Raw genomic sequence first — 25321 nt, forward strand, 5'->3', positions numbered from 1 at the left:
CCTCCCCTCTATACATTGTTACTGGGGTCAGTGACTCAGACCTCCCCTCTATACATTGTTACTGGGGTCAATGACTCAGACCTCCCCTCTATACATTGTTACTGGGGTAAGTGACTCAGACATCCCCTCTATACATTTTTACTGGGGTCAATGACTCAGACCTCCCCTCTATACATTGTTACTGGGGTAAGTGACTCAGACCTCCCTTCTATACATTGTTACTGTGGTAAGTGACTCAGACATCCCCTCTATACATTTTTACTGGGGTCAATGACTCAGACCTCCCCTCTATACATTGTTACTGGGGTAAGTGATTCAGACATCCTCTCTATACATTGTTACTGGGGTCAGTGACTCAGACCTCCCTTCTATACATTGTTACTGGGGTAAGTGACTCAGACATCCCCTCTATACATTGTTACTGAGGTCAATGACTCAGACCTCCCCTCTATACATTGTTACTGGGGTAAGTGACTCAGACATCCTCTCTATACATTGTTACTGGGGTCAATGACTCAGACCTCCCCTCTATACATTGTTACTGGGGTCAATGACTCAGACCTCCCCTCTATACATTGTTACTGGGTCAGTGACTCAGACTTCCCCTCTATACATTGTTACTGGGGTCAAAGACACAGACCTCCCCTCTATACATTGTTACTGTGGTAAGTGACTCAGACATCCCCTCTATACATTTTTACTGGGGTCAGTGACTCAGACCTCCCCTCTATACATTGTTACTGGGGTCAATGACTCAGACATCCCCTCTATACATTGTTACTGGGGTAAGTGATCAGACCTCCCCTCTATACATTGTTACTGGGGTAAGTGACTCAGACATCTTCTCTATACATTGTTACTGGGGTCAGTGACTCAGACCTCCCCTCTATACATTGTTACTGAGGTCAATGACTCAGACCTCCCCTCTATACATTGCTACTGGGGTAAGTGACTCAGACATCCTCTCTATACATTGTTACTGGGGTCAATGACTCAGACCTCCCCTCTATACATTGTTAATGGGGTAAGTGACTCAGACCTCCCCTCTATACATTGTTACTGGGGTCAAAGACACAGACCTCCCCTCTATACATTGTTACTGTGGTCAGTGACTCAGACATCCCATCTATACATTTTTACTGGGGTCAGTGACTCAGACCTCCCCTCTATACATTGTTACTGGGGTAAGTGATCAGACCTCCCCTCTATACATTGTTACTGGGGTAAGTGACTCAGACCTCCCTTCTATACATTGTTATTGGGGTCAGTGACTCAGACCTCCCCTCTATACATTGTTACTGAGGTCAATGACTCAGACCTCCCCTCTATACATTGCTACTGGGGTAAGTGACTCAGACATCCTCTCTATACATTGTTACTGGGGTCAATGACTCAGACCTCCCCTCTATACATTGTTAATGGGGTAAGTGACTCAGACCTCCCCTCTATACATTGTTACTGGGGTCAGTGACTCAGACCTCCCCTCTATACATTGTTACTGGGGTCAATGACTCAGACCTCCCCTCTATACATTGTTACTGGGGTAAGTGACTCAGACCTCCCTTCTATACATTGTTACTGGGGTAAGTGACTTAGACATCCTCTCTATACATTGTTACTGGGGTAAGTGACTCAGACCTCCCCTCTATACATTGTTACTGGGGTAAGTGACTCAGACATCCTCTCTATACATTGTTACTGGGGTCAGTGACTCAGACCTCCCTTCTATACATTGTTACTGGGGTAAGTGACTCAGACATCCCCTCTATACATTGTTACTGAGGTCAATGACTCAGACCTCCCCTCTATACATTGTTACTGGGGTAAGTGACTCAGACATCCTCTCTATACATTGTTACTGGGGTCAATGACTCAGACCTCCCCTCTATACATTGTTACTGGGGTCAATGACTCAGACCTCCCCTCTATACATTGTTACTGGGGTCAGTGACTCAGACCTCCCCTCTATACATTGTTACTGGGGTAAGTGACTCAGACATCCCCTCTATACATTATTACTGGGGTCAATGACTCAGACCTCCCCTCTATACATTGTTACTGGGGTAACTGATCAGACCTCCCCTCTATACATTGTTACTGGGGTCAATGACTCAGACCTCCCCTCTATACATTGTTACTGGGGTCAATGACTCAGACCTCCACTCTATACATTATTACTGGGGTCAATGACTCAGACCTCTCCTCTATACATTGTTACTGGGGTAAGTGATCAGACCTCCCCTCTATACATTGTTACTGGGGTCAATGACTCAGACCTCCCCTCTATACATTGTTACTGGGGTCAATGGCTCAGACCTCCCCTCTGTTGGGGTCTCAAGAATCCCGAGTTATGGTGTTGTAGTTCTAATTGATCAGGAAGAAGGTTACGAGCTCGGGAGACATACAGACTGACACCAGGGTATCATGTTCAGTATGCTTCAGTTTACTGTAAGACACAGTGCATATTTATAGTCACAAGCAAGCTGTAGGGCATTTGTCCTTATTTGGTCATGTTAAGATCATTGTGCTTTTAACTGGTAGTTTTGGTTGAAAAACTAGTTTGAACCAGGTGAACCAATACTTGGTTCTCTTAAAGCTGAGGACCTTTGTACACAGTTTCAGCCCGTACACAGTTCTTATATTTTAACCCTTCACAATTCCCCCATTTTAGACATTATTCTCATATCAAATGAGTACATTCACCTAAAATGTAGATGCCAGTTCCACTGGATTCCCCATCTGATATTCCTATAATGTCTACCATTTATATTTATCTTTATCATAACATTGATTAAAACATATCCAAATTAGCTTGAGAAAGCAATATATAAGCAACATAATCATGGCAACTTGTACAATGGTTTGTAATATCCCAGTTATCCATCCACCTATTCCCTTGAACCAATTAGCAGGATTCATAAAGGAAAAAGTGTCGGACCACCAGCTATCTTCATTTTGCACAACCTCCTTCTCATACTCTTCCCTTAGTTTGTATATATCCTCTAATTCTTGTTTTCCTTTAATATTACCTTCTGGATCGATATAATGGCAACAGGTAGGTCCCACCACCTGACACATCCCACCCTGGGACGCAGTAACATAATCTAGTACCAGGGTGTGTTGGTTGGTGACTATGATCAACTGGTTTTATACCGTTATGGCGGTATTAAGTACACCTAAGCTACCCCATATTTGATCATCTAAGTAATCGGTGGCTTCTACCAATTGATCCCCCATCTACATAGTCATAGGATATACGAGTACAGTACTCACTATCTTGTTTCCAGCACTTATGTATACTAAATGAGGTATACCACTTTCCCTAGGGGCATTGTTGGTCGCTCTCTTGTACAGAGTTTGTTTAGGTATGGCTTTTGCATTTAGTGTATCAACTACAAAGGTGGCAGGAGTGAGTCCTTTAATCACTTCCAGACCGCCCATAGAGTATATACATCCGGATAGTGGTTGCCTAGTTCTGACAGGAAATACCGGTACGTCCAGTCAGAACACAGAAGCTGCACGGAGATCGTGCAGCTGCTGAAGCTGGGAGCCGGCTGTAACTTCCGCCAGAGCTCCCAGAGAGATGGCAGGGAAGGTTTATTCCCTTCCCTGGCATCTCGATCGCTGTGTATACAGCGCTGAATGAGCACTGTATACACGGCTATGGGTGCCGCCATGATGAGGCCGCCCTCTGACCCGGCGGTCATTTGATCCGCCAGGAGCAGCTTTTTGCAAGAGCTACTGGGTCCTACAGGACTCAGATCAGTTCTGTATACTGTATATACAATGTTCAGGAGGCTGTATTCCTCCTGCAACTGAGGCTAAATGTACCAGCCTCAGTTGCAGGGGAAATCAGCCTCCCTAACAAAAAAAAAAGTGATCAGATGTCCCCAAAGGTCTCTTATCACCTTATGGGGACACAATCTGAAAAAAAAAAATAAATAAAAATATAATAAAAAAGTTTTTTTAAAAATGTAAATAAAATAATAAAAATAAATAAATAATACGCTAATAAAACGCTGTTATTAAAGGTTATAGCCCCACCCCCGACGACACCATACAAAATAAAAATTACCGTAACGGAGAGGAAAAACTATTTTATAAAGTTTTTCAGTGACACTTTGTGTTATTAAATAAAAAAAATAAATAAATTGAAAACCAAACACAATTTCCCTCCTATTATGTTTATATTTTCCCAGATATAAAAAAAATTAAACACATTCGAAAATAAAAACAACATAAAAATAAAGCCCTAAGTGTCCCCGAAAAAAGATGAAAAAATTAGTTGACCGAGACATACGGGGAAAATATTACAGCCCTCAAAACCGCACATACAAAATAAACCTAAAATGTGTCTGGTCCTGGAGCACAAATTGGCCCGGTACTGAAGTGGTTAAGAAAGCATAAAACAAGTAATGTCCATCTTTTCATTCCTGCCGTGGTTCAGGAACCTTCTTACAATGGGAAGCGTGTATCCAGGTAGATTTTCCCTCCAATTTGACTGAAGTGACAGTTGTCGGCAGTACTTGGAAGGGACCGGCATATCTGGGTTGAAGAGACTTCCTGGTATGTCTTTTCACGACCACCCAATCACCGGGCTGCAAGCTATGTGTTTCTGACTTAGGCAACTGTATGTAATCTACTTGTATTATCTGAAATGGATACAGGGGTTTTGGTGTGCATTTGGTAGGTGTTTTAACTACCTGTCCTGGATTGTGTAGAGCACATATGTGACATGCTTTTACGTGATTACCTGCAGCCCTTCCAAAACCTGGGGCAAATCATATGCGGGGGCATCTCATCTGCAGCATGCATCTTAACCAAATTGCTTCTTAACCAAAGTGCAGATTTACCAAAGTGCACTTATACATGGCATGATTATGACCTTCATTCTTCCTCTCTTCATACAGGTATATAATCTGCTATTGAACCCACCTCTGCTTGCTGTCTGAATTCTCCCTTCAATTCATCTGCTGTAATATTCAATGGTATATAATCTGCTATTGAACCCACCTCTGCTTGCAGTCTGAATTCTCCCTTCAATTCATCTGCTGTAATATTCAATGGTATATAATCCTGTATTTCACCTCTGTATTTCACCTCTGCATGATTACTGAACTATATCCTAGCATTTCATCCAGGCTGTATATTTTTTTGCACTTCCATGTCTTCTTATCTGCACTAGTGTCAGTCTTTTGATCCTCACTGATTTTATTGCTGTTTCTGGCCAAGTGTTTACTTGGATCCACACTGCCAGTCTCCTCATGTGTCACAGTTTGTAGATTAATTAGTTAATGACTTAAATTAGTGCTAGTCTGAAGCTGTGCTTTCCTATATAAGTAGATATAGCTTATGGGGTGCATCTCATATGCGGGGGCATCTCATCTGCAGCATGCATCTTAACCAAATTGCAGATTAACCAAAGTGCACTTATACATGGCACTTAAACAGGGCACAAAACAGGCTAACCATGGCAGAACACCAGGTAAATTTCAACCTAAAACAACAAGTTTTACCACATGGTATCCTGTAGCTGCACTGTCTCTTACTATCTTAGCCATTGGCTTCCTGCAGATCTCTCCTCCACCTCCACCACACGCCATCCATATCAGTCCCTCTCTTCCTTCTCCCATGTACAGCTCTCACACACTTTTCACACTCTATAATCACCCCTTTACTTCTTTTAGCAGTGACACCAAACAAAAGCGCCCACATAAATCCCTGAACCCCCTTCTGTCTCTGTCCATGTTACTCCTCCTAGCTGCCGGGGACATCTCTCCTAACCCCGGCCCTCCTTCCTTCACTAACTCTTCTCCCTGCACACATAGAAGGCCTACAAACCTCATCAATATTTACCGTGTTCCTTCCCCTCATCTCTCCCCTGTTTCTTTTAACTGCTCTCTCTGGAACGCCCGCTCAGTGTGTAACAAACTAGAATACATTAATGACTTATTCCTTAGTAAATCCCTCGGCCTGCTCGCCCTTACTGAGACTTGGATCCAGCAGGCAGATACGGCCTCCCCTGCTGCTCTGTGTCATGGTGGCCTACAATTCGCACACACCTCTAGGCCTGACAACAGGCAGGGTGGTGGGGTAGGATTACTTCTGTCACCGCAGTGCATTTTTCAGTCCATTCCCCCGGTCCCCTCACTCACATTCTCCTCATTTGAAGTCCATGCTATCAGACTTTTTCGCCCACTCTCCTTACGGGTAGCCGTGATCTACCGTCCACCTGGCTCACCCTACCAATTTTTGGACCACTTTGCCTCTTGGCTTCCCCACTTCTTATCCAGTGACATTCCTACCCTCATCATGGGTGACTTTAACATCCCTATTGCCCCGCTCACTCCCCAGCTGCCTCACAGTTTCTCTCATTAACCACTTCTCTTGGTCTCTCACAATGTTCTTCTTCCACCACACATATAGATGGTAACACGATTGATCTAGTCTTCCATCGACTCCTCACAGTCTCTAAATTTTCTAACTCTTCTCTGCCGCTCTCTGACCACAACCTTCTATCTCTCACCATCAGTGCTCTCTCCCCTTCACAAGACGCCCCTACCCATCACATATATAGGACCTTGCGTGCTATTGACACCCAGCACCTCTCAGATACTCTACAGTCCTCCCTGTCCCCCATCTCTTCAATCTCCTGTCCCAATCTGGCCACCAGTCACTATAATGAAACCCTCAAAAATGCATTGGATGAGGTTGTTCCCCCTTCCACTCGTAAAGTCCCACATAGGAGGCAGCAACCCTGGCACACGCCACAGACACGATTTCTCCAGCGATGCTCTAGGTGTGCCGAACGTCTCTGGAGAAAATCACGCTCACCTGCAGATTTCCTCCACTTCAAGTTTATGCTTAAAACATATAGCTCTGCCCTTTACCTCGCCAAACAAGACTATTTCACCGCCCTCATCTCTTCTCTCTCCAGCAACCCTAAAAGGCTTTTTGAAACCTTTCACTCCTTACTCACACCCAAGGTACAGACGCCATTCACAGACCTTAGTGCTGATGACCTGGCCATGTATTTCCATGATAAAATTGATAAGATCCGTCAGGAAATTACTGCCCAAACCCCAGGTGGCATTGACTCCCACACCTACGATAGTACTGATCCCCTCACCAGCCGCACTTCAGACTGTCCATTCTCATCTTTTGAACCTGTTACAGAAGAGGAAGTCTCCCAGCTACTTTCTTCATCTCGCCCCACAACCTGCAGTAGTGACCCCTTCCCCTCACACCTTCTCCAATCTCTGTCCCCTGCTGTCACTACTTACCTTACTAAAATATTTAACCTCTCTCTCTCTTCTGGAATCTTCCCATCCTCCTTCAAGCATGCTGTTATAACCCCGCTACTGAAAAAATCCTCCCTGGACCCATCCTGTGCTGCTAACTATCGACCCGTCTCTAACCTCCCCTTCATCTCTAAACTTTTGGAACGCCTGGTTTATTCTCGGTTAATCCATTATCTCTCTGCTAACTCTCTGCTTGACCCCTTACAATCTGGTTTCCGCGCTCTGCACTCTACTGAAACGGCTCTCACAAAAGTCTCTAATGATCTACTAAAGGCTAAATCCAATGGTGACTTCTCTCTTCTTATTCTTCTGGACCTCTCTGCAGCTTTTGACACTGTTGACCATCAACTTCTCCTCACTTATGCTCCGCTCAGTCGGCCTCAATGACACTGCGCTCTCCTGGTTCTCTTCTTATCTCTCAGACCGCACTTTCAGTCTATCATTCGCGGGCTCTGTTTCCTCCCCTCTTTCCCTTGCTGTTGGGGTTCCTCAGGGCTCGGTCCTAGGCCCCCTCCTCTTTTCTCTCTACACAGCCCCCATTGGACAAACCATCGCCAGATTTGGCTTCAGGTCCCATCTTTATGCTGATGACACCCAATTATACACATCTTCCCGTGACATCACCCCTGCACTCATACAGAACACCAGTGACTGTCTCTCTGCTGTCTCTAATGTCATGTCCTCGCTCTATCTGAAACTAAATCTCTCCAAGACTGAACTACTACTGTTTCCACCATCTAACAGATCTGTCCCTGATATATCCATTGCAGTCTCAGGCCTTACTATAACTCCAAGGCAGCATGCCCGCTGCCTTGGGGTCATATTTGACGCAGACCTTTCCTTCACCCCTCATATTGAATCACTTGCACGTTCATGTCACCTCCACCTCAAAAACATCTCCAGAATACACCCTTTCCTTACCAGAGATACACTAAAGACACTTATTGTCTCTCTGATTCATTCTCGCCTTGACTACTGTAACTCCTTACTAATCCGTCTTCCCCTCACTAAACTCTCCCCTCTACAATCTATTCTGAATGCAGCGGCCAGGCTCATCTATCAGGCTAGACGCTACAGCGAGGCCTCCGGTCTGTGCCGGTCACTACAGCGAGGCCTCGGGTCTGTGCCGGTCACTACAGCGAGGCCTCCGGTCTGTGCCGGTCACTACAGCGATGCCTCCGGTCTGTGCCAGTCACTACACTGGCTGCCTATTCATTATAGAATAAAATATAAAGTTATTACTCTCATCCACAAGGCTCTCCATAATGCCGCACCTCCCTACATTTCTTCCCTCATCTCTGTCTACCGCCCAACCCGTGTTCTCCGCTCACTCAATGATCTAACACTTTCATCCTCTATTATCAGAACCTCCCCCGCTCGTATACAAGACTTCTCCCGAGCTGCACCACTTCTCTGGAATGCTCTACCCCGGACAATAAGATTAACTCCCGACTTCTACAGTTTCAAACGTAAACTAAAGACGCATCTTTTCAGACCGGCCGATCACAATTCCTAATGCACAAAATTGTCTGAACACTGTATAAGCAATACCGCCCCTGCTACCTCTTGTGTCACCCCCTCTACCTCATAGATTGTAAGCTCTTTTGAGCAGGGCCCTCAGTCCCATTGTGTGAAATGACGTTCTTTGTTATGTATGTCTGTATCTGAACCCTATAAATTGTACAGCGCTGCGGAATATGTTGGCGCTATATAAATAAAATGTATTATTATTATTATATAATTTACCCACTAGTGACTCCATGGCATTCTGAGAGGCATGCACCTTACCGTGGGCCAAACCAGCCATTTGGGGGTATACTGCTGCGGGCAGACACAATCTATCCCCCATTTTCCACATTCCTTCAAATTCTCTGGCACCAGCCTATGTCCATTTCTCAATTTCCTCACCAGTCACCTTAGAGTACAGCCCCTTGGGATCTGCTAGATCAATATCCATTTTGCTCACCTGGTTGAGACCCTTCCATGGCAGCAGTGCTGCTGCTTTTGCTGCTTGATCAGCTTTTTCATTTCCGATACTCTCAGGGTCTCTTCCCTTTGTGTGAGCTCTGACTTTCACAATTGCCAACTGCTTAGGGAGCAATATGGCCTCCATCAACTGACTTACTGATTTTCCATACCCTGTGCCATCAGGAAGTTCCTGGACCTCCATATTGGGCCATAATCATGTGCAATGCCACACACATACCTGGAGTCAGTGTGAATGTTTGCTGTGCTATCCTTAGCTACTTTGAAGGCTTCTATAAGGGCTTTCAGTTCAGCCTCTTGTGCTGACATGTGTGGTGGAAGGGCTTCTTGTACTATGGTGTCATGTATAGTGACTACAGCATACCCTGGAACAAATTTGCCTTTTTCTGTTAGGTACCTGGAACCGTCCACAAACACCTCATATTCAGGATTTTCCAATGGGGCATCAGTAACATGATTGAAGCCGACTGTCTCTTGAGACATCAGGTCAACACAATCATACTGATGTTGGCTGTCAAATAAGTCACCTTCTGAGAGGGAGTTAAAAAAATATCTCATCATCATCTACTCCCCCCTTTGAATCCTGAACTCCTACTGGTAAAAGAGTTGCAGGATTCAGAGTCAAACAACGCTGAAATGAGATGTTAGAGGAGGATTGTAGAGAAATTCCATTTTGCTCTGTCTTGCCAAGGAAAGATGACCTCTGTCTACCTGTGTGAGGATTGCATGGATGTCATGTGGTGTGTACACCAACCCCAGGCCTCACCCTGAACGACCGGGAGGTGAAGTTCCTGCTATACGCCGACGACCTCCTTCTCCTGGCCCCCACTGAGAAAGACCTCCAAGAAAGCCTGTCAGTGCTGGAAAAATTCAACACCACATGGGCCCTACCCATCAACCAGAAGAAGACCAAAGTCATGGTATTTCAGAAGAAGGGCCACAATAAAGCCTCCACCACCCCACAATTCACACTGAACGGCTCCACACTGGAGAAAGCCAACAGCTACACCTACCTGGGGCTGGAGCTCAGCCAATCAGGAAGCTTCAAAGCAGCAATAGAAACCCTGAAAGCAAAAGCCTGCAGAACCTTCTACGCCATCAGAAGACAACTGTACCACCTCAAACCACCGGTGAGGGTCTGGCTGAAGAGATTTGACGCTGTCATCTCCCCGATCCTTCTCTATGGCAGTGAGGTTTGGGGCCCAGCCACCTACCCAGACCAGTCAAGGTGGGATTCCAGCCCAACAGAGAACTTCCACCTGGAGTTCTGCAAATACCTGCTCCATGTCCATCGCAACACCACCAACATAGCCTGCAGGGCAGAGCTAGGCAGACTCCCCCTATGGCTCACCATACAGAAGAGGGCGCTAGCTTTCCAGGCACACATCCAGGGGAGCAAGCCCGACTCCTACCACCACCAAGCCTGGCTAAGCCACCGGAGCAAACCAGACACTCACCAACCAAACAGCAGCCAACCACCAAACCAAAAACACCAACAGATGATAACCAAGGCCGAAATAAAGGCGACCACAGAGGCAAACAGAGAGCGGTACATTGAAGAATGGAGAAACAAAATAAATAACTCCAAGAAACTCACCGTGTACCAATCCCTACAAAGGGACTACACCATGGCCACCTACCTGGAGAGAATACGCCACCCCAAGCACAGACAGACCCTGAGCCGGTACAGACTGAGCGCCCACAACCTAGAGATAGAGACGGGGCGATACAGGCAGACGTACAAGCCACGGGAGAACAGACTGTGCCAGCACTGTGACCAGGGGGCCCTAGAAGACGAGACCCACTTCCTGCTACACTGCACCAAATACTCAGCTGTGAGGGCCGTCTACTACCAAAGACTCTCTGCCCACATCCCAGACTTCATATCTGCAGACGAGAAGAGGAAACTCTTCATCCTACTGGGAGAAGAAGAGGCCACTGTGGAGATCGCTGCCCAATACGTGGCAAGCTGTCACCAAACAAGAGGAAGATGAGACTCCACGGACTGTTATATTTATCCCAATACACCCGCCCCACCCCACCCCCACCTCCAACCCCACCCCCCCATATAGCAGTCACCAACGAAGAGGAAGATGAGACTTCATGGACTGTTATATTTATCCCAATACACCCGCCCCACCCCACCTTCAACCCCACTCTCTCATTTAGCGGTCACCAACGAAGAGGAAGACGAGACTCTATGGACAATTATAACCCAAACCACCCCCCCATACCCACCACCCACCCAACCCAACTCCCCCCCCCCCCCGCCCACTTTACTAGCTTTGGCAATGCCAAATACCTATTCGCACGTGCCAATAAAGCATTTTTTATTTGATTTGATTTGTATACCACCAGGGGGTGGTCTAGGACAATGTCTGAGCTTTTCTCCAGCAGGGCCTGTACGGAGAGTACAACCCTTACACAAGAGGGCATTCCCCTTGCGACAGCATCCAAACATGCACTATAATATGCCATGGAACCCTTTCTATCTCCATGTTGTTGTGTGAGAACTGCAGTAGTATGTCCCATCATTTCAGTGACATAGATTTGAAAGGGCTTCTGATAGTCAGGCAAGCCTAGGGTAGGTGCACTGGCTATCTGGCGCTTAAGTTGGTAAAATGCATCCAAAGCCTCTGGTGTCAGACTGAATGGTTTAGAGGAGAGACAGTCATACAAGGGCTGCATGGTCAGAGATGCTGCCAAACCCATCCCCCACTTAATCAACACAAAAAGAGCCTGCTCCTATCTGTCCTAGTCAAACAGGTTTTTCAAGCACATAGGCCGAATAGGACAAGGGGATTTATACACTATAATTCACAGTTTATCTGATCCATGGCCTACAGTATGACACCAGACCCAAAAAGGTATGTAACTGAGCATGGGAGTTGGCACCTGCATTTCTCTTACCACTTTGGTCCGTTCATCTGAAAGAAGTTTGGTACCTTGGCTCAGACAATGACCGAGAAACACCACCTTTTGCTTACAAAATTGCAGCCTCTCTTTACTGGCCTTACAACCGTTCCGGTAGAGGAAACACTGCAGGTTTATGGTAGCGGCTTCACATGTCTGTTTATCTGGGGCACAAAGAAGAAGATCATCAACATATTGCAACAGTACAACATCATCAGAGGCAGGGTCCCAGGCATTCATGATCAGTGTGAGACATCTTGTGAACTGATTTGGACTAGTTTGCACTCCCTGTGGTCACTTTGTTCAATTCTCTTAGGTCATGTACCATGCGGTAAGTATCTGGTTCGCCCTTTTTGCACTTCCTTTTGACAGGGAACACTGGTGTGTTGGCCACTGACGTATATTCTTTTAAAGCCTTAGCTTAGGCCTTCTATTGTTTACAGTACAGGGGGAGGTGGGGGCTATCCAAACACTTTCTTACACCAAGCTTCCGCTCCTCTAATATACCTCTGTGTACCCACCCCCACTCATTAGCCTGCAATCTACCTTTCTTTTGTACCATAACAGGAGGAACATCTAGTTTGCCCAGACCTGTTTTACTTGTTGCCCACAGACTTTCCGCGACCTGAGACAATAACGCACTTTTTTCCTCAGTGAAGGTGAATACTGAATGTGGAGTATTCACTGTTGCAGATACTAAACAAACTATCTCGTGATCGGTATGTGTTGTTTGTACATAAGCCTCACCGGAGGGGTGCAGTATGATGTTACAACCTAGTACTCCCATCACATCAGTACCTAGAATATTGTTTGAGGTTCTGGAAACAAGGAATCTAGTCAAAATCCTGCTCCCCTGAAAGGACGTTTCTATGGGCTTTGTCTGGTAATACAGGGCAGGGGGACCTGATACTCCCTGAACTAACTGACTCTCACCAGACCAGGGTAAATCAAAATTAGTGACAATGTCTTTACTGACACAAGATTTAGTTGCCTCAGTGTCTATGAGGAACGGCTCCTCCTTTTCATTAATCAATACAGGTTGGAAAATTTGTATACTTCTTTCTGCTGAAGATAAGAGGGTCACTGGGGCTGGAGAGCCTGACCTTCATTGTGAGTTGTCCTGACCCTGATTAGGGGCAGGTTTTCCACAATTGTCACTTCGCTTAGGACACCAGCAATCTCTGGCCAAGTGTCCTTGTTTTCCACAATTAAAAGACTTCCAGGTTTCCCTCTATTCCTGTTATCTGTCCTACATTATCTGATCTCCATTGGTCCCAAAATTTACTATCAAACAGTCCTGTTTTGGGAACCCCTGCTGTCTTAAGGATCGTTTTTACTTAGGCTGCAACTTCTTTTCCTTCTCCCATCTCTATTAGTTCATATGAGGTGTACCATATCTTTAGAGGGTCCCTTCCCCATACTGGCTGGTAGCTACTCAGCCGTGAGCTTCCCACTCCTCTAGGACAATTAAGACAATAGAGGGTCACTTTGACTTCTCTTAGTGGGAACTCCCAAACAGTCACTCTGTTTTCCTGGAACTAATCTCTGATGTGCATGTTCTGGCGTAGTGCTCAGGGGAAAACCTCATTCGGTTTCCACAGACTCAACTTTCTGTCTGTGTTCCCTTACCGAAACACCCCTGAAACTTTGCACATACTTGCGCAGATTCTACTCAGTCCTTAGTGCTACTACTCGGGTCTCATCGACCCTGACCGTCCAAGCCCGGCTGGAGGCTAGTGTTCCAAAACAAGGACTTTTCAATCACTCAGTACTTTTACTCTCGCAACTCTAGGTATTAAGGATGACTCCCTTCTGTGCCGCCTTATACACTTTATAACAGATGTAGCAACCAAATGACAGCATGGACAGTAGACAATGAATGAGGTATAACGTTTCCCACCCCACTACCGACAACATAATCTTTAGGGTCTTCCGTACTATATAATATGGCACCGATTGTTACAAAAAACATGCAGCAACTAACCTCACTCATCGACACACAGGACCCGGGACACATAGGAACTCAGATTAATTATTTGGCAAGACAAGGGATTACCTTACAGTGCTGTTTTATTCATCTGAGGTCCTCTGGGCCCGTCTCCAAATATCAGTCGGTGAGTGGATTGGTACACTATCGGCTGCACATTGAACGATTATCGGTGCCTCACGTTAGGCGCCAATTTCTGTTGGGGGCTCAAGATCCCCCGAGTCATGTTGTCGTACTTCTAATTGATCAGGAAGAAGGTTACGAGCTCTGGAGACATACTGACTGACACCAGGGTATCATGTTCAGTATGCTTCAGTTTATTGTAAGATACAGTGCATATTTATAGTCACAAGCAAGCTGCAGGACATTTGTCCTTATTTGGTCATGTTAAGATAATTGTGCCCATAACTGGTAGTTTCAGTTGAAAAACTAGTTTGAACCAGTTGAACCAGTTTGAACCAATACTTAGTTATCTCTTAAAGCTGAGGACCTTTGTACACAGTTTCAGCCCGTACACAGTTTTTATATTTTAACCCTTCACACCTCTATACATTGTCTATCCTTGATCTTAGAAATGAAGGCTATTCCATGCGAGAAATTGCCAAGAAACTGAAGATTTCCTACAAGGGTGTGTACAACTCCCTTCAGAGGACAAACAGGCTCTAACCAGAGTAGGAACAGAAGTCTGAGGCCGCGCTGCACAACTGAGCAACAAGACAAGGTCAGCACAGTCTCTAGTCTGACAAATCGCCGTCTCGCAGGTCCTCAACTGGCAGCTTCATTACATAGGACCCGCAGAACCCCAGTGTCACCATCTACAGTGATGAGGCAACTCTGGGGTGCCAGCCTTCAGGGCAGAGGGGCAAAGGAAAAGCCAGATCTGAGACTGGCTAATAAAGGGGAAAGATTAATATGGGCAAAAGACACAGACATTGGACAGAGGAAGATTGGAAACAAGTCTTATGGACAGACGAATCCAAGTCTGAGGTGTTTGGGTCACACAGAAGAACTGAGAAGATGCTGGAAGAGCTTGAGGCCAATGCTGGAGGGAATGGGATGGGCTGGTAAAGAGGGAGATTTATACAAGGTAAAAAGGATTGGGAATGAGGAAGGCTATCACTCCATTCTGCACTGCCATGCCATACCCTGTGGGGGGCGCCTGGTTGGAGCCAATTTCAACAGGACAATGACCCAAAGTCACCTCCAAATTATACAAGAACTATTTAGGGGAGAAGCGGCAGCTGGCATTCTATCCATAATGGGGGGGCAGCTGGTATTCTATCTGTAATGGGAGAGTCAGCTGGTATTCTATCTGTAATGGGGGGGCAGCTGGTATTCTATCTGTAATGGAGGGGCCGGCAGCTGGTATTCTATATGTAATGGGGGGGGGGCAGCTGGCATTCTATCCGTAATGGGGGGGCAGCTGGTATTCTATCTGTAATGGGGGAGTCAGCTGGTATTCTATCTATAATGGGGGGGGGGGCAGCTGGCATTCTATCTGTAATGGGGGAGTCAGCTGGTATTCTATCTGTAATGGGGGGGCAGCTGGTATTCTATCTGTAATGGAGGGGCCGGCAGCTGGTATTCTATATGTAATGGGGGGGCCGGCAGCTGGTATTCTATATGTAATGGAGGGGCCGGCAGCTGGTATTCTATCCGTAATGGGGGAGTCAGCTGGTATTCTATCCGTAATGGGGGAGTCAGCTGGTATTCTATCCGTAATGGGGGAGTCAGCTGGTATTCTATCCGTAATGGGGGAGTCAGCTGGTATTCTATCCGTAATGGGGGGGCAGCTGGTATTCTATCTGTAATGGAGGGGCCGGCAGCTGGTATTCTATCTGTAATGGGCGGGCCGGCAGCTGGTATTCTATCTGTAATGGGGGGGCCGGCAGCTGGTATTCTATCTGTAATGGAGGGGTGGGGCAGCTGGGCCGGCAGCTGGTATTCTATCTGTAATGGGGAGGCAGCTGGTATTCTATCTGCAATGGAGGGGCCGGCGGCTGATATTCTATCTGCAATGGAGGGGCCGGCGGCTGGTATTCTATCTGCAATGGGGGGGCCGGCGGCTGGTATTCTATCTGCAATGGGGGGGCCGGCGGCTGGTATTCTATCTGCAATGGAGGGGCCGGCGGCTGGTATTCTATCTGCAATGGAGGGGCCGGCGGTTGGTATTCTATCTGCAATGGAGGGGCCGGCGGCTGGTATTCTATCTGTAATGGAGGGGCCGGCGGCTGGTATTCTATCTGTAATGGAGGAGCCGGCGCAGTCACCAGATCTCAGCCCCATTGAGCTATTGTGGGAGCAAAAAGTGCCCATCAAGCCAATCCAACTTGTGGATTGTTGCTTCTCCCTTCCAGCTCCATCAGTTATGTGAGACCTCCTAGCTCTATTTCCAGACTTTTTTCGTGTGACCGTAGAGATATAATCCCCGAAGTGTCAGAGCATCTAATGATGAGGCAGATTATTGCATTGTCTCACTTTACACATCAAACTTTATTGTAAGGATTGGAGTCAGGGTCAGACGACCCCAATCAAACACTGGATTATGTACACGCAACCAGGGTAAACCAAGAATAACGTCTGCAGACAGTTTTTTCATAACAAAAAATGACACTTTTTCAACATGTAAACTGCCGACAATAAACTGCACCTCAGCAGTACGGGCTAAGATTTTCCCTTCAGACAAAGGGGTTAGATCTGCTCCAGATACCTGAAATGGGTACTTCAAGGGAATGAATTAAATTCCTAGAGCATGCGCCACAACTTCATGGATGAAGTTCATGGCGGCACCTGAATCCACCATCGCCTGACATGCAAAAGTTTTATTACCATTAACAAGAATAGCAGGGAGTAAAAATTTCTCAATATTATTAGGAGGTACCTGTGTGCCTGAGTGACCCTCCCGGAAATCACTCAGGCTTTGGCGTTTCCCGGCGGTGGTTTAGGTCTGGTTGGACAGTTTCTCAGGATATGTCCAGGTTTGCCGCAATACAGACACAGAGTGTTTTCTAGGCGATACTTTCTCCTGGAGGCGGTTGTGGACCCCAATATCATCGGTTCTTCTTCAGGTATAGGACTAGAGGTATGGACAGCAGAAGGAGGTATAGGTTCCGAAAGGACAGACCAGGATTTAGCTGAGGACCCAGGTTTGCTTAATTTCTCTCTACGCCTTCTATCAATAGAAATAGCCAAGGACATAAAGTCTCCTAGATTTTCAGGGACTGGATGACTTACTAGAGCATCTTTTACAGAATCAGATAAGACAAAGGTCTGTCTGTCCACCCTGACTGGGAGCTCCACTGACGAAAGTCAGTACAATAATCTTCGGCAGTTCTAACTCCCTGCTGAATAGACAACAGATGGGATTCGGCCAAGGCAACTCTATTAGGGTCATCATAAATCTGACCTAACATTTGAAAAAATTAATTTAACGAATTCCATTCAGGAGCTCCAGCAGGTAGAGCCAAGGCCCAGTCTTGTGGTGACCCTCGTAGAAGGGACACCACCAGCGCCACCTGCTCTGCTTCAGAAGAAAGGAAATTAAAACGGAAAAATACACGGCAAGATTCCCGAAATGTTCGAAATCTGTCTGGTTTACCGTCAAAATGGTCAGGCAAGAGCATTTTAGGATCCCGCCGGGTATTCAATATAGGAAGAACTGGCGTTTGAATAGAAGAACCTGCAGCGGCTGATGCTGGATCAGGCAAAGCCTCCAGACGCTGCGAGACTTGGATAATTAACCCAGCCATGCCCTGCACCTGCCTTGACAGCTCATCCAGGCGGTCAGTTACAGAGCGTTCGGCATCCATACTAAACCGCCGGGCGGCCTGCCTAGGGTAAGGGCCAGCCATTATCTAAGGATTGGAGTCTGGGTCAGGCAGTGCAAAGTGACACAGCTGGGAAAGCCACACTGTGCAACTAATGACAAAAGGGGTCGTAGGCCCTGCAGCTATAACTATGCTGTAATATCTGAGATGAGGCAGACCAATGCACTTCCTAATTGAAGTGTGCCTGCCACGACTCCTACGCTACTGTCCAGGCAGCTAGGGTCAGGGAAGAGGAGGCCCTGAAAGTCCTAGGGGCTGGAGTAATGCAGGTGACACCTAAGCAGAAAGCACAGTGTAAAAATGCAATGCAAAACCAAAGACAAAATAGCATGGAACAAGGGAGGACAACAAGTCCCAGCAAAAACACAGAAGAGAAGGCGAGGTCGGACAAGCAAGAGGTCAAGCCAGGAGATACGAATAAAGTACAAAATCAGAAGACAAGGAATAGTCAAATACAAGCCAGGTATACAATAACCAATAAACAGACAGAAAGAAACACAGACTGGATATCTGGAGGAGACCAGGAAACACTAAGTGAATGGCTGGCAAGGATCCATGCCTGGGTGGGGTTTAAATAGCAGCAGAGAAAACACCTGTGATGGCTAATGGTATGGAGACTGAGAGCAAGGAAAAGATTTAATCCTTAATCACCTAAGCACAACCAATAGAACTCCTAACACGTCTCCTGGGGAGTTGCCGCGCAGCAAGGAGACCGCGGCGACTCCGTATCCTGACATTTATATCCTGAATCTAACGTGTTGTCCACAAAGCTTATACGTACAGATATAGTAGAGGGTTTTTATACATAATGTTTATTTTCTTCCTGTTTTTTTTTTTTTTTTGGAACAAAAGGCAAAACTGATAAAATTTCACGCAAAACTCCAAAATTGGGCTGGACAATATTCCTCGCCCCCTCAAATCCACCAGTGTGTCTCGATAAACAATGTAGGGTTCCAGAACTCTATTGAGTGCCAAGGCCCCTTTATACTACTGATGAGTGGAGGTTCACCATGAGCAGTCTAGGCTGTTGTCACCTAGGTTAGGATCAAGCTGTCTTCGACCTTATGTAAGTCCTGATTGTGGATCATTTGCCATATTCTTAACGTGAAAACATCCTTGTGTCTGGAGTTCTCTTCGAATAAGACTGACTTCTGGATCATGTCTATGGTGTCTGCTCTCGGTGACTCCTCTTGTGAGAAGTAAGATCTGATTTTTGGGTAAAGCATTCACCACATTTCGGACACAGATATTGTTCCTTCCCGGTGTGAGTTTTGAGATGTTTATTGAGAACTCTTTTCCACACAAAACGCTCCCCACATTCCGGGCAGACAAACGGCCTCTCCCCGGTGTGAATTCGCAGATGCTGGATAAGATCTGATTTTTGATTGAAAGCTTTATCGCATTCTGAACACGGAAATGGCCTCTCCCCTGTATGTATTCTCGAATGCTTAGCGAGATCCGAATTTTTGGTAAAACATTTCCCACACTCAGGACATGAGAAGGGCTTCTCCCCGCTGTGAGTTTTCTGATGTTGAAGAAGACCTGAATTTTCTGCGAAACATTTCCCGCATTCCAAACATGGGAACGGCCTCTCCCCTGTGTGAACTGCGTGATGTCTAAACAGCGCTGACTTTTGGGTAAAACGTTTCCCACACTCTGAACACGAAAACAGTTGCTCTCCCGTGTGGATTTTCTGATGATCAAGAAGACGCGATTTCTTGGAGAATAGTTTGCCACACTCCGAACATGAAAATGGCTTCTCCCCGGTGTGAACTCTCTGATGATCAAGGACGCGCGATTTCTTGGAGAATTGTTTCCCGCACTCCGTACATGAAAATGGCTTCTCCCCGGTGTGCACTCTGAAATGATCATTCAGACTGGATTTAGACCTGAAGCACTTTCCGCATTCGGAACACGAGTATGGCTTCTTCACCAAGTGAATCTTCTGATGTTTAAGAAGATCGGATTGCTCGCTGAAACACTTTCCGCAACGTGAACACAAAAATGGATTCTCTACGGCGTTGAATGACTGCACAAAAACAATGATCTGATTGAGAGAAGGTTCCAGTGCTGTGAACTGGTCTCTGCTGGGGAGTTGAGGAGGAGTATTTTGGGGAGTGGGTTTATATTCAGGAGGATACCCAGTACGATCATATGCTCCATCAAACTCTATAGATGACATGGTGCGGTCTTCCGAGCTCTTGATGCAACCACCAGCTGAAAGAAAAAAAAAAAGAATAGAAAGTAGAGTGTATGAGAAGGATTTATTCCTTATGTTCTCGATATCTGTAACGTCGCTCTTGTCTTCTTACTATAAACTTAGCTGCACCATTGTAAGGCCTGACAGCGCTCCCTGTGCGGGTAAGGTAAGGATGGCGCCACAGTTGTATGATTGGCCTGAGATGTGAACCACAACACTGAGTGTTCATCACCTATGGGTCTGGTATGGAATGAGATGGACAGAGAGATTCCTTGTTTTCTAGTCCCTACTCCTCACCTGGACTGATCTCTGCAGGAACTTCCTCTTCCTTACACTGACGATCACTTCTCTCGCACGTCTCTCCTCCTGTTTTAACTTTCTCATCGGTCCGATTCTCTCCCTGCTTATATATATGGGAAAACATGTATAAAGCAAGTTAAGCCTATGAAGACATACGGGTAAGCTTCACAGATTCATGGAGAACTTTATCTAGCAAAATGACGGGCACCACAATGGATATCCAGCAGACCCCTTTATAGTCAAAGTGGATTCCCATGGTGGAACAGAACATCACAAATCTGAATCCAGCCTTATGAAGATACATCATAGAAAAACTACAAAAAATATCTCATGAGTAGGCCTCAGTCCTGGGTGTGGGTCATAGCCTCATACTGGGCCATAAAAGGCTGCAGAGCCTGCACTTCAAGGAAGACCCAGAGAGTGAGAGGAGGTGCCGGGGTCTGTCCTGACACTGAGTCTGGTAAGACAGTGCTGTGCTTTTGGTGGATTCGTGTGGTTGGTAGTAAGCCACCCCTACAGTTGGCACTTCTTGTCTACAGTAAGTAAGCGGCCACTTTCTTGTGGCCTGTGGGCATGCGCAGTCGGCTCTGCCCGAGGCCTACAAGTATGACCGCCAGAAGACACATAAAGAGGCCATTCCTGAAGAAGATGGAGGAGTCGCTGGAAAGTTCTATCGCAGCATTGGGGACGCCCCCAGTGCTGCGAGATAACTTATTTGCATACTGATAAAAAACGGTATTTCTATGGAACGGCGGCGCGGAGAAGACATCTAAAGGTAGGAGAAGAATAGTCTTTCTTAAGGCTATTCCTACGTGTCAACCAGAAAAATAAAATTGATTTTAATGGTAGAATCCCTTTAACGTCACAATTACTGCCAGAAAATCACAAGTAGTTTAAAAGTTTAGTTCCACGTTACGACTCACCCGGGACAGGATTTATGCCAGTGCTAATTCTGTGGGCATGGATTTTTTTGGCTACAGGGATAATAATCTGCCCTGCAGAACGGTCTGGCCCATATAAAACAAAATGGTACCAATACAAATTACACCTCAACCAGTCCCAGACAGAAAGAAACAATATATAGACTGAATCCACAAGTGTTATCGAAACTCCACGACATTTACCTGATTATTCTCTACAACATTGTGATTTTTCTCTGCCCCACCCTGGGAATTCAGAAACCCGGGACATCTCTCTGGAGGAATTGTATTCCTGGATCCATCTGTAGGAGATATAGTTACTGAATACATTGTGTATATGTGATGGACAGATGGGGGGGTTCTAGGGGCCCCTCCATACTGCTCTCTACCATCTCTCCTCTTACCTGGTGATGTGGGGGTCAGATGATGGGGGGGGATCTAGGGGCCCCTCCATACTGCTCTCTACCATCTCTCCTCTTACCTGGTGATGTGGGGGTCAGATGATGGGGGGGATCTAGGGGCCCCTCCATACTGCTCTCTACCATCTCTCCTCTTACCTGGTGATGTGGGGGTCAGATGATGGGGGGGGATCTAGGGGCCCCTCCATACTGCCCTCTACCATCACTCCTCTTACCTGGTGATGTGGGGGTCAGATGATGTGGGGGGGGGGAGATCTAGGGGCCCCTCCATACTGCTCTCTACCATCACTCCTCTTACCTGGTGATGTGATGGACAGATGGGGGGGATCTAGGGGCCCCTCCATACTGCTCTCTACCATCTCTCCTCTTACCTGGTGATGTGGGGGTCACATGATGGGGGGGAATCTAGGGACCCTCCATACTGCCCTCTACCATCACTCCTCTTACCTTGTGATGTGAGGGTCAGATGATGGTGGGGGATCTAGGGGCCCCTCCATACTGCTCTCTACCATCTCTCCTCTTACCTGGTGATGTGGGGTCAGATGATGGGGGGGATCTAGGGGCCCCTCCATGCTGCTCTCTACCATCACTCCTCTTACCTGGTGATGTGGGGGTCAGATGATGGGGGGGATCTAGGGGCCCCTCCATACTGCCCTCTACCATCTCTCCTCTTACCTGGTGATGTGAGGGTCAGATGATGGGGGGGAGGATCTAGGGGCCCCTCCATACTGCTCTCTACCATCACTCCTCTTACCTGGTGACGTGAGGGTCAGATGATGGGGGGGGATCTAGGGGCCCCTCCATACTGCTCTCTACCATCACTCCTCTTACCTGGTGATGTGGGGGTCAGATGATGGGGGGGGATCTAGGGGCCCCTCCATACTGCTCTCTACCATCTCTCCTCTTACCTGGTGATGTGAGGGTCTGGTGGTCGTCCATCATCACCTCCTTGTACAGATCCTTGTGTCCTTCTAAATACTCCCACTCCTCCATGGAGAAATAGACGGTGACATCCTGACACCTTATAGGACCCTGACAACACAATGATACCGTCCTCATCATCATCCAGACACATCATCCCTTGTGTTAGTGTCTAATGTCCCAGCATTCCCGGCAGCGCTCACCTCTCCGCTCAGCAGACAGATCATCTTGTTGGTCAGCTCCAGGATCTTCTGCTCGTTGTTGCTCTCAGGTGTCAGTGAGTGAGGTGAAGGCTCCATGATGGGGCTCAGGCTCCTGCTCCATCCTCCTGACACATGGGGGGGGCGGCTGCTGGGGGTCACATACTTATCAGATGTCTTCTTCACTACTGTGTAGTCCTGAGTATGGAGAGACCCTGATAAATATCACTATAGACATTCCCACAATCCCTCACCTCTCCGCTCAGCAGGTAGATGATCTCCAGGGCCAGCTTTAGGATCCTGTCAGCCATCTTACTTCTGTCCATCACTGATGGGGGACTCAGGGAGACGACCATTGTGTTGTCAGGACTGAGGAGACACAACTATTGTATACAGTATATACTATACACCCTGTATATACCACCCGCTGTGTACTAGACACCCTGTATATACTATACACCCTGTATATACCGCCCGCTGTGTACTAGACACCTTGTATATACTATACACCCTGTATATACCGCCCGCTGTGTACTAGACACCCTGTATACCCCGCTGTATACAGTGTATGTCCTGATATATACTCTACACTCTCTATAGACACCTCTTATATACAGCCCCATATACACGGCTGTACACACAGGGGATCTACAAGTCACACACTGACCAGTCTCTTCTCTCCTCATTGGCCAGGAATTCTGAGGTAAATTCTGGACATGTGACTTTCTGGAGGACCTTTGATGATGTCATGACCATGTGATCAGTCACATGTGTGGGAGGAGTCAGACTACAGACTTTGCCCGAATACTTGTTTAATATTTGTGTGTGTTTCTGGTGGGGTTTGGATCCGGTCTTCTGGGGTCTTCTGATGGTTTCCTTGCCATTGGGCCATCTGTTTCCCGTCCTGTGTTGTCTGCAGCTGCACCTTGGTTTCTGTAGGGGTGACCACCTTAGTATCCCCAGTCCCTAGCTCTTTTGTAGCTCTCGCCCTATCTGTCGGCTAGGCCTTCGTGTTAGAGAGCCAGGAGTTGTCGGGGCCAATGATAGCTTGGGTACAGCTGACCACCACCCGCAGGCAGGGCCTAGCTAGCCACCGTAGCATCAGGGAAAGTCTCCTTCCCCTGTTCCCTTAGCGGTGCAGTCTGCAGTCCAAATTCTGGGTCTGGTTTTAGTCGCAAACGTAACATTCAGTCTTGTCCCCATATAATTCAGGTTTGGCTCACATTTGCTCTGTCGGCCCCTATTATAGTCTGTGGGGTCCGCGGGTAACTGAACACTAGTGTGAACCTGGAGTAAGAAGGTGGTCCAAGATATATAGAACAATCGGTACTATTCCGTTATCGGGCCAGCAGCAGCGCAGTTCAGCACCAGCATTGTGACAGCAGCAGTCAGCAGATCAGTTCAGCATTGGGAATTACAATTACATCCGAGGACTGCTGACCCAATGCTTGTGCCCAGTAGCCAGTACATCAATGCCCCCATCCTCCTCCTCCCAGTGCTGCCCCCCAGCTCTCCTTACATCTGCCCCGTACCCTCTCCCCGCCACATGACTAGGCCTCACCTCGGCGCTCTCAATCTGGCCATTCACGTTCAGGAGGAAAGACACCTGCACTGGAAGCCATGGCCGGTCCCGAGACCGGAAGGAAACATACCGGGGCTCAATCCAGGCCTTGACAAGGGATGCGCCGATGCTGACCATAGGAACGGAGAGCTACGGTGAGCCGGAGGGACAAACTTCCTGCAGCGTCCTACGACTAACTAGTAGTGTTGGTCAAGATTTCGGTGAGGCCTAGTCGTGTGGCGGGGAGAGGGTACGGGGCAGATGTAAGGAGAGCTGGGGGGAGGCACTGGGAAGAGGAGGATGGGGGCATCGATCGATGTACTGGCTACTAGACACAGGGCACAAGCATCGGCCTAGTCGTGTGGCAGGGAGAGAGTGTGGGGCAGATGTAAGGAGAGTTGGGGGCAGCACTGGGAGGAGGATGGGGGCATTAATCGATGTACTGGCTACTAGACACAGGGCACAGGGCACAAGCATCGGGGCAGCAGTCCTCGGATGTAATTCCCGATGCTGAACTGCTGACTGCAGCTGTCCTTATGCTGGTGCTGAACTGCTCTGCTGGCCTGATAACGGAACAGTACCGAACAATCTTTACCAATCTATCTAGCGGGGGGAGTGAAGAACAAAAACACCAACACCCCCACCCCCATACTCCTGGGGTCCTCAGGATACAGCAAAGTCATGAACAAGGAAAACCACTCCAACATGACAATACTTCACTTAAGTACCATGGCACGCGTGACCACGACCAATGGAGAACCAATCCCATACACTCAGCCAGAAGGC

At 47.2% G+C, this 25321-nt stretch overlaps 1 protein-coding gene across 3 annotated transcripts; it reads right to left on the minus strand.

The window, feature by feature from the left end:
- Window positions 1–18815: 18815 nt before the first annotated feature.
- On the minus strand, window positions 18816–23696 carry LOC142219343 (uncharacterized). Of its 3 annotated transcripts, XM_075288326.1 has the most exons (7): window positions 23642–23696; window positions 23229–23343; window positions 22978–23172; window positions 22762–22885; window positions 21639–21736; window positions 20512–20617; window positions 18816–20231 (listed from the first exon to the last, which is right to left on the minus strand). In XM_075288326.1, exons 2-7 carry the CDS (start codon window positions 23328–23330, stop codon window positions 19177–19179), a joined length of 1680 nt encoding a protein of 559 aa, XP_075144427.1. In that variant the 5' UTR covers window positions 23331–23343; window positions 23642–23696; the 3' UTR covers window positions 18816–19176. The 3 variants fall into 3 exon arrangements, with proteins under 3 accessions (XP_075144427.1, XP_075144430.1, XP_075144428.1); XM_075288329.1 differs by lacking the exon at window positions 23229–23343 and having other exon boundaries at window positions 23642–23667; XM_075288327.1 differs by lacking the exon at window positions 23642–23696 and having other exon boundaries at window positions 20512–20614; window positions 23229–23627.
- Between the last annotated feature and the right edge of the window lie 1625 nt (window positions 23697–25321).

The sequence above is a fragment of the Leptodactylus fuscus genome, chromosome 10 (genome assembly GCF_031893055.1).
Source record: "Leptodactylus fuscus isolate aLepFus1 chromosome 10, aLepFus1.hap2, whole genome shotgun sequence".
NCBI lineage: Eukaryota > Metazoa > Chordata > Amphibia > Anura > Leptodactylidae > Leptodactylus > Leptodactylus fuscus.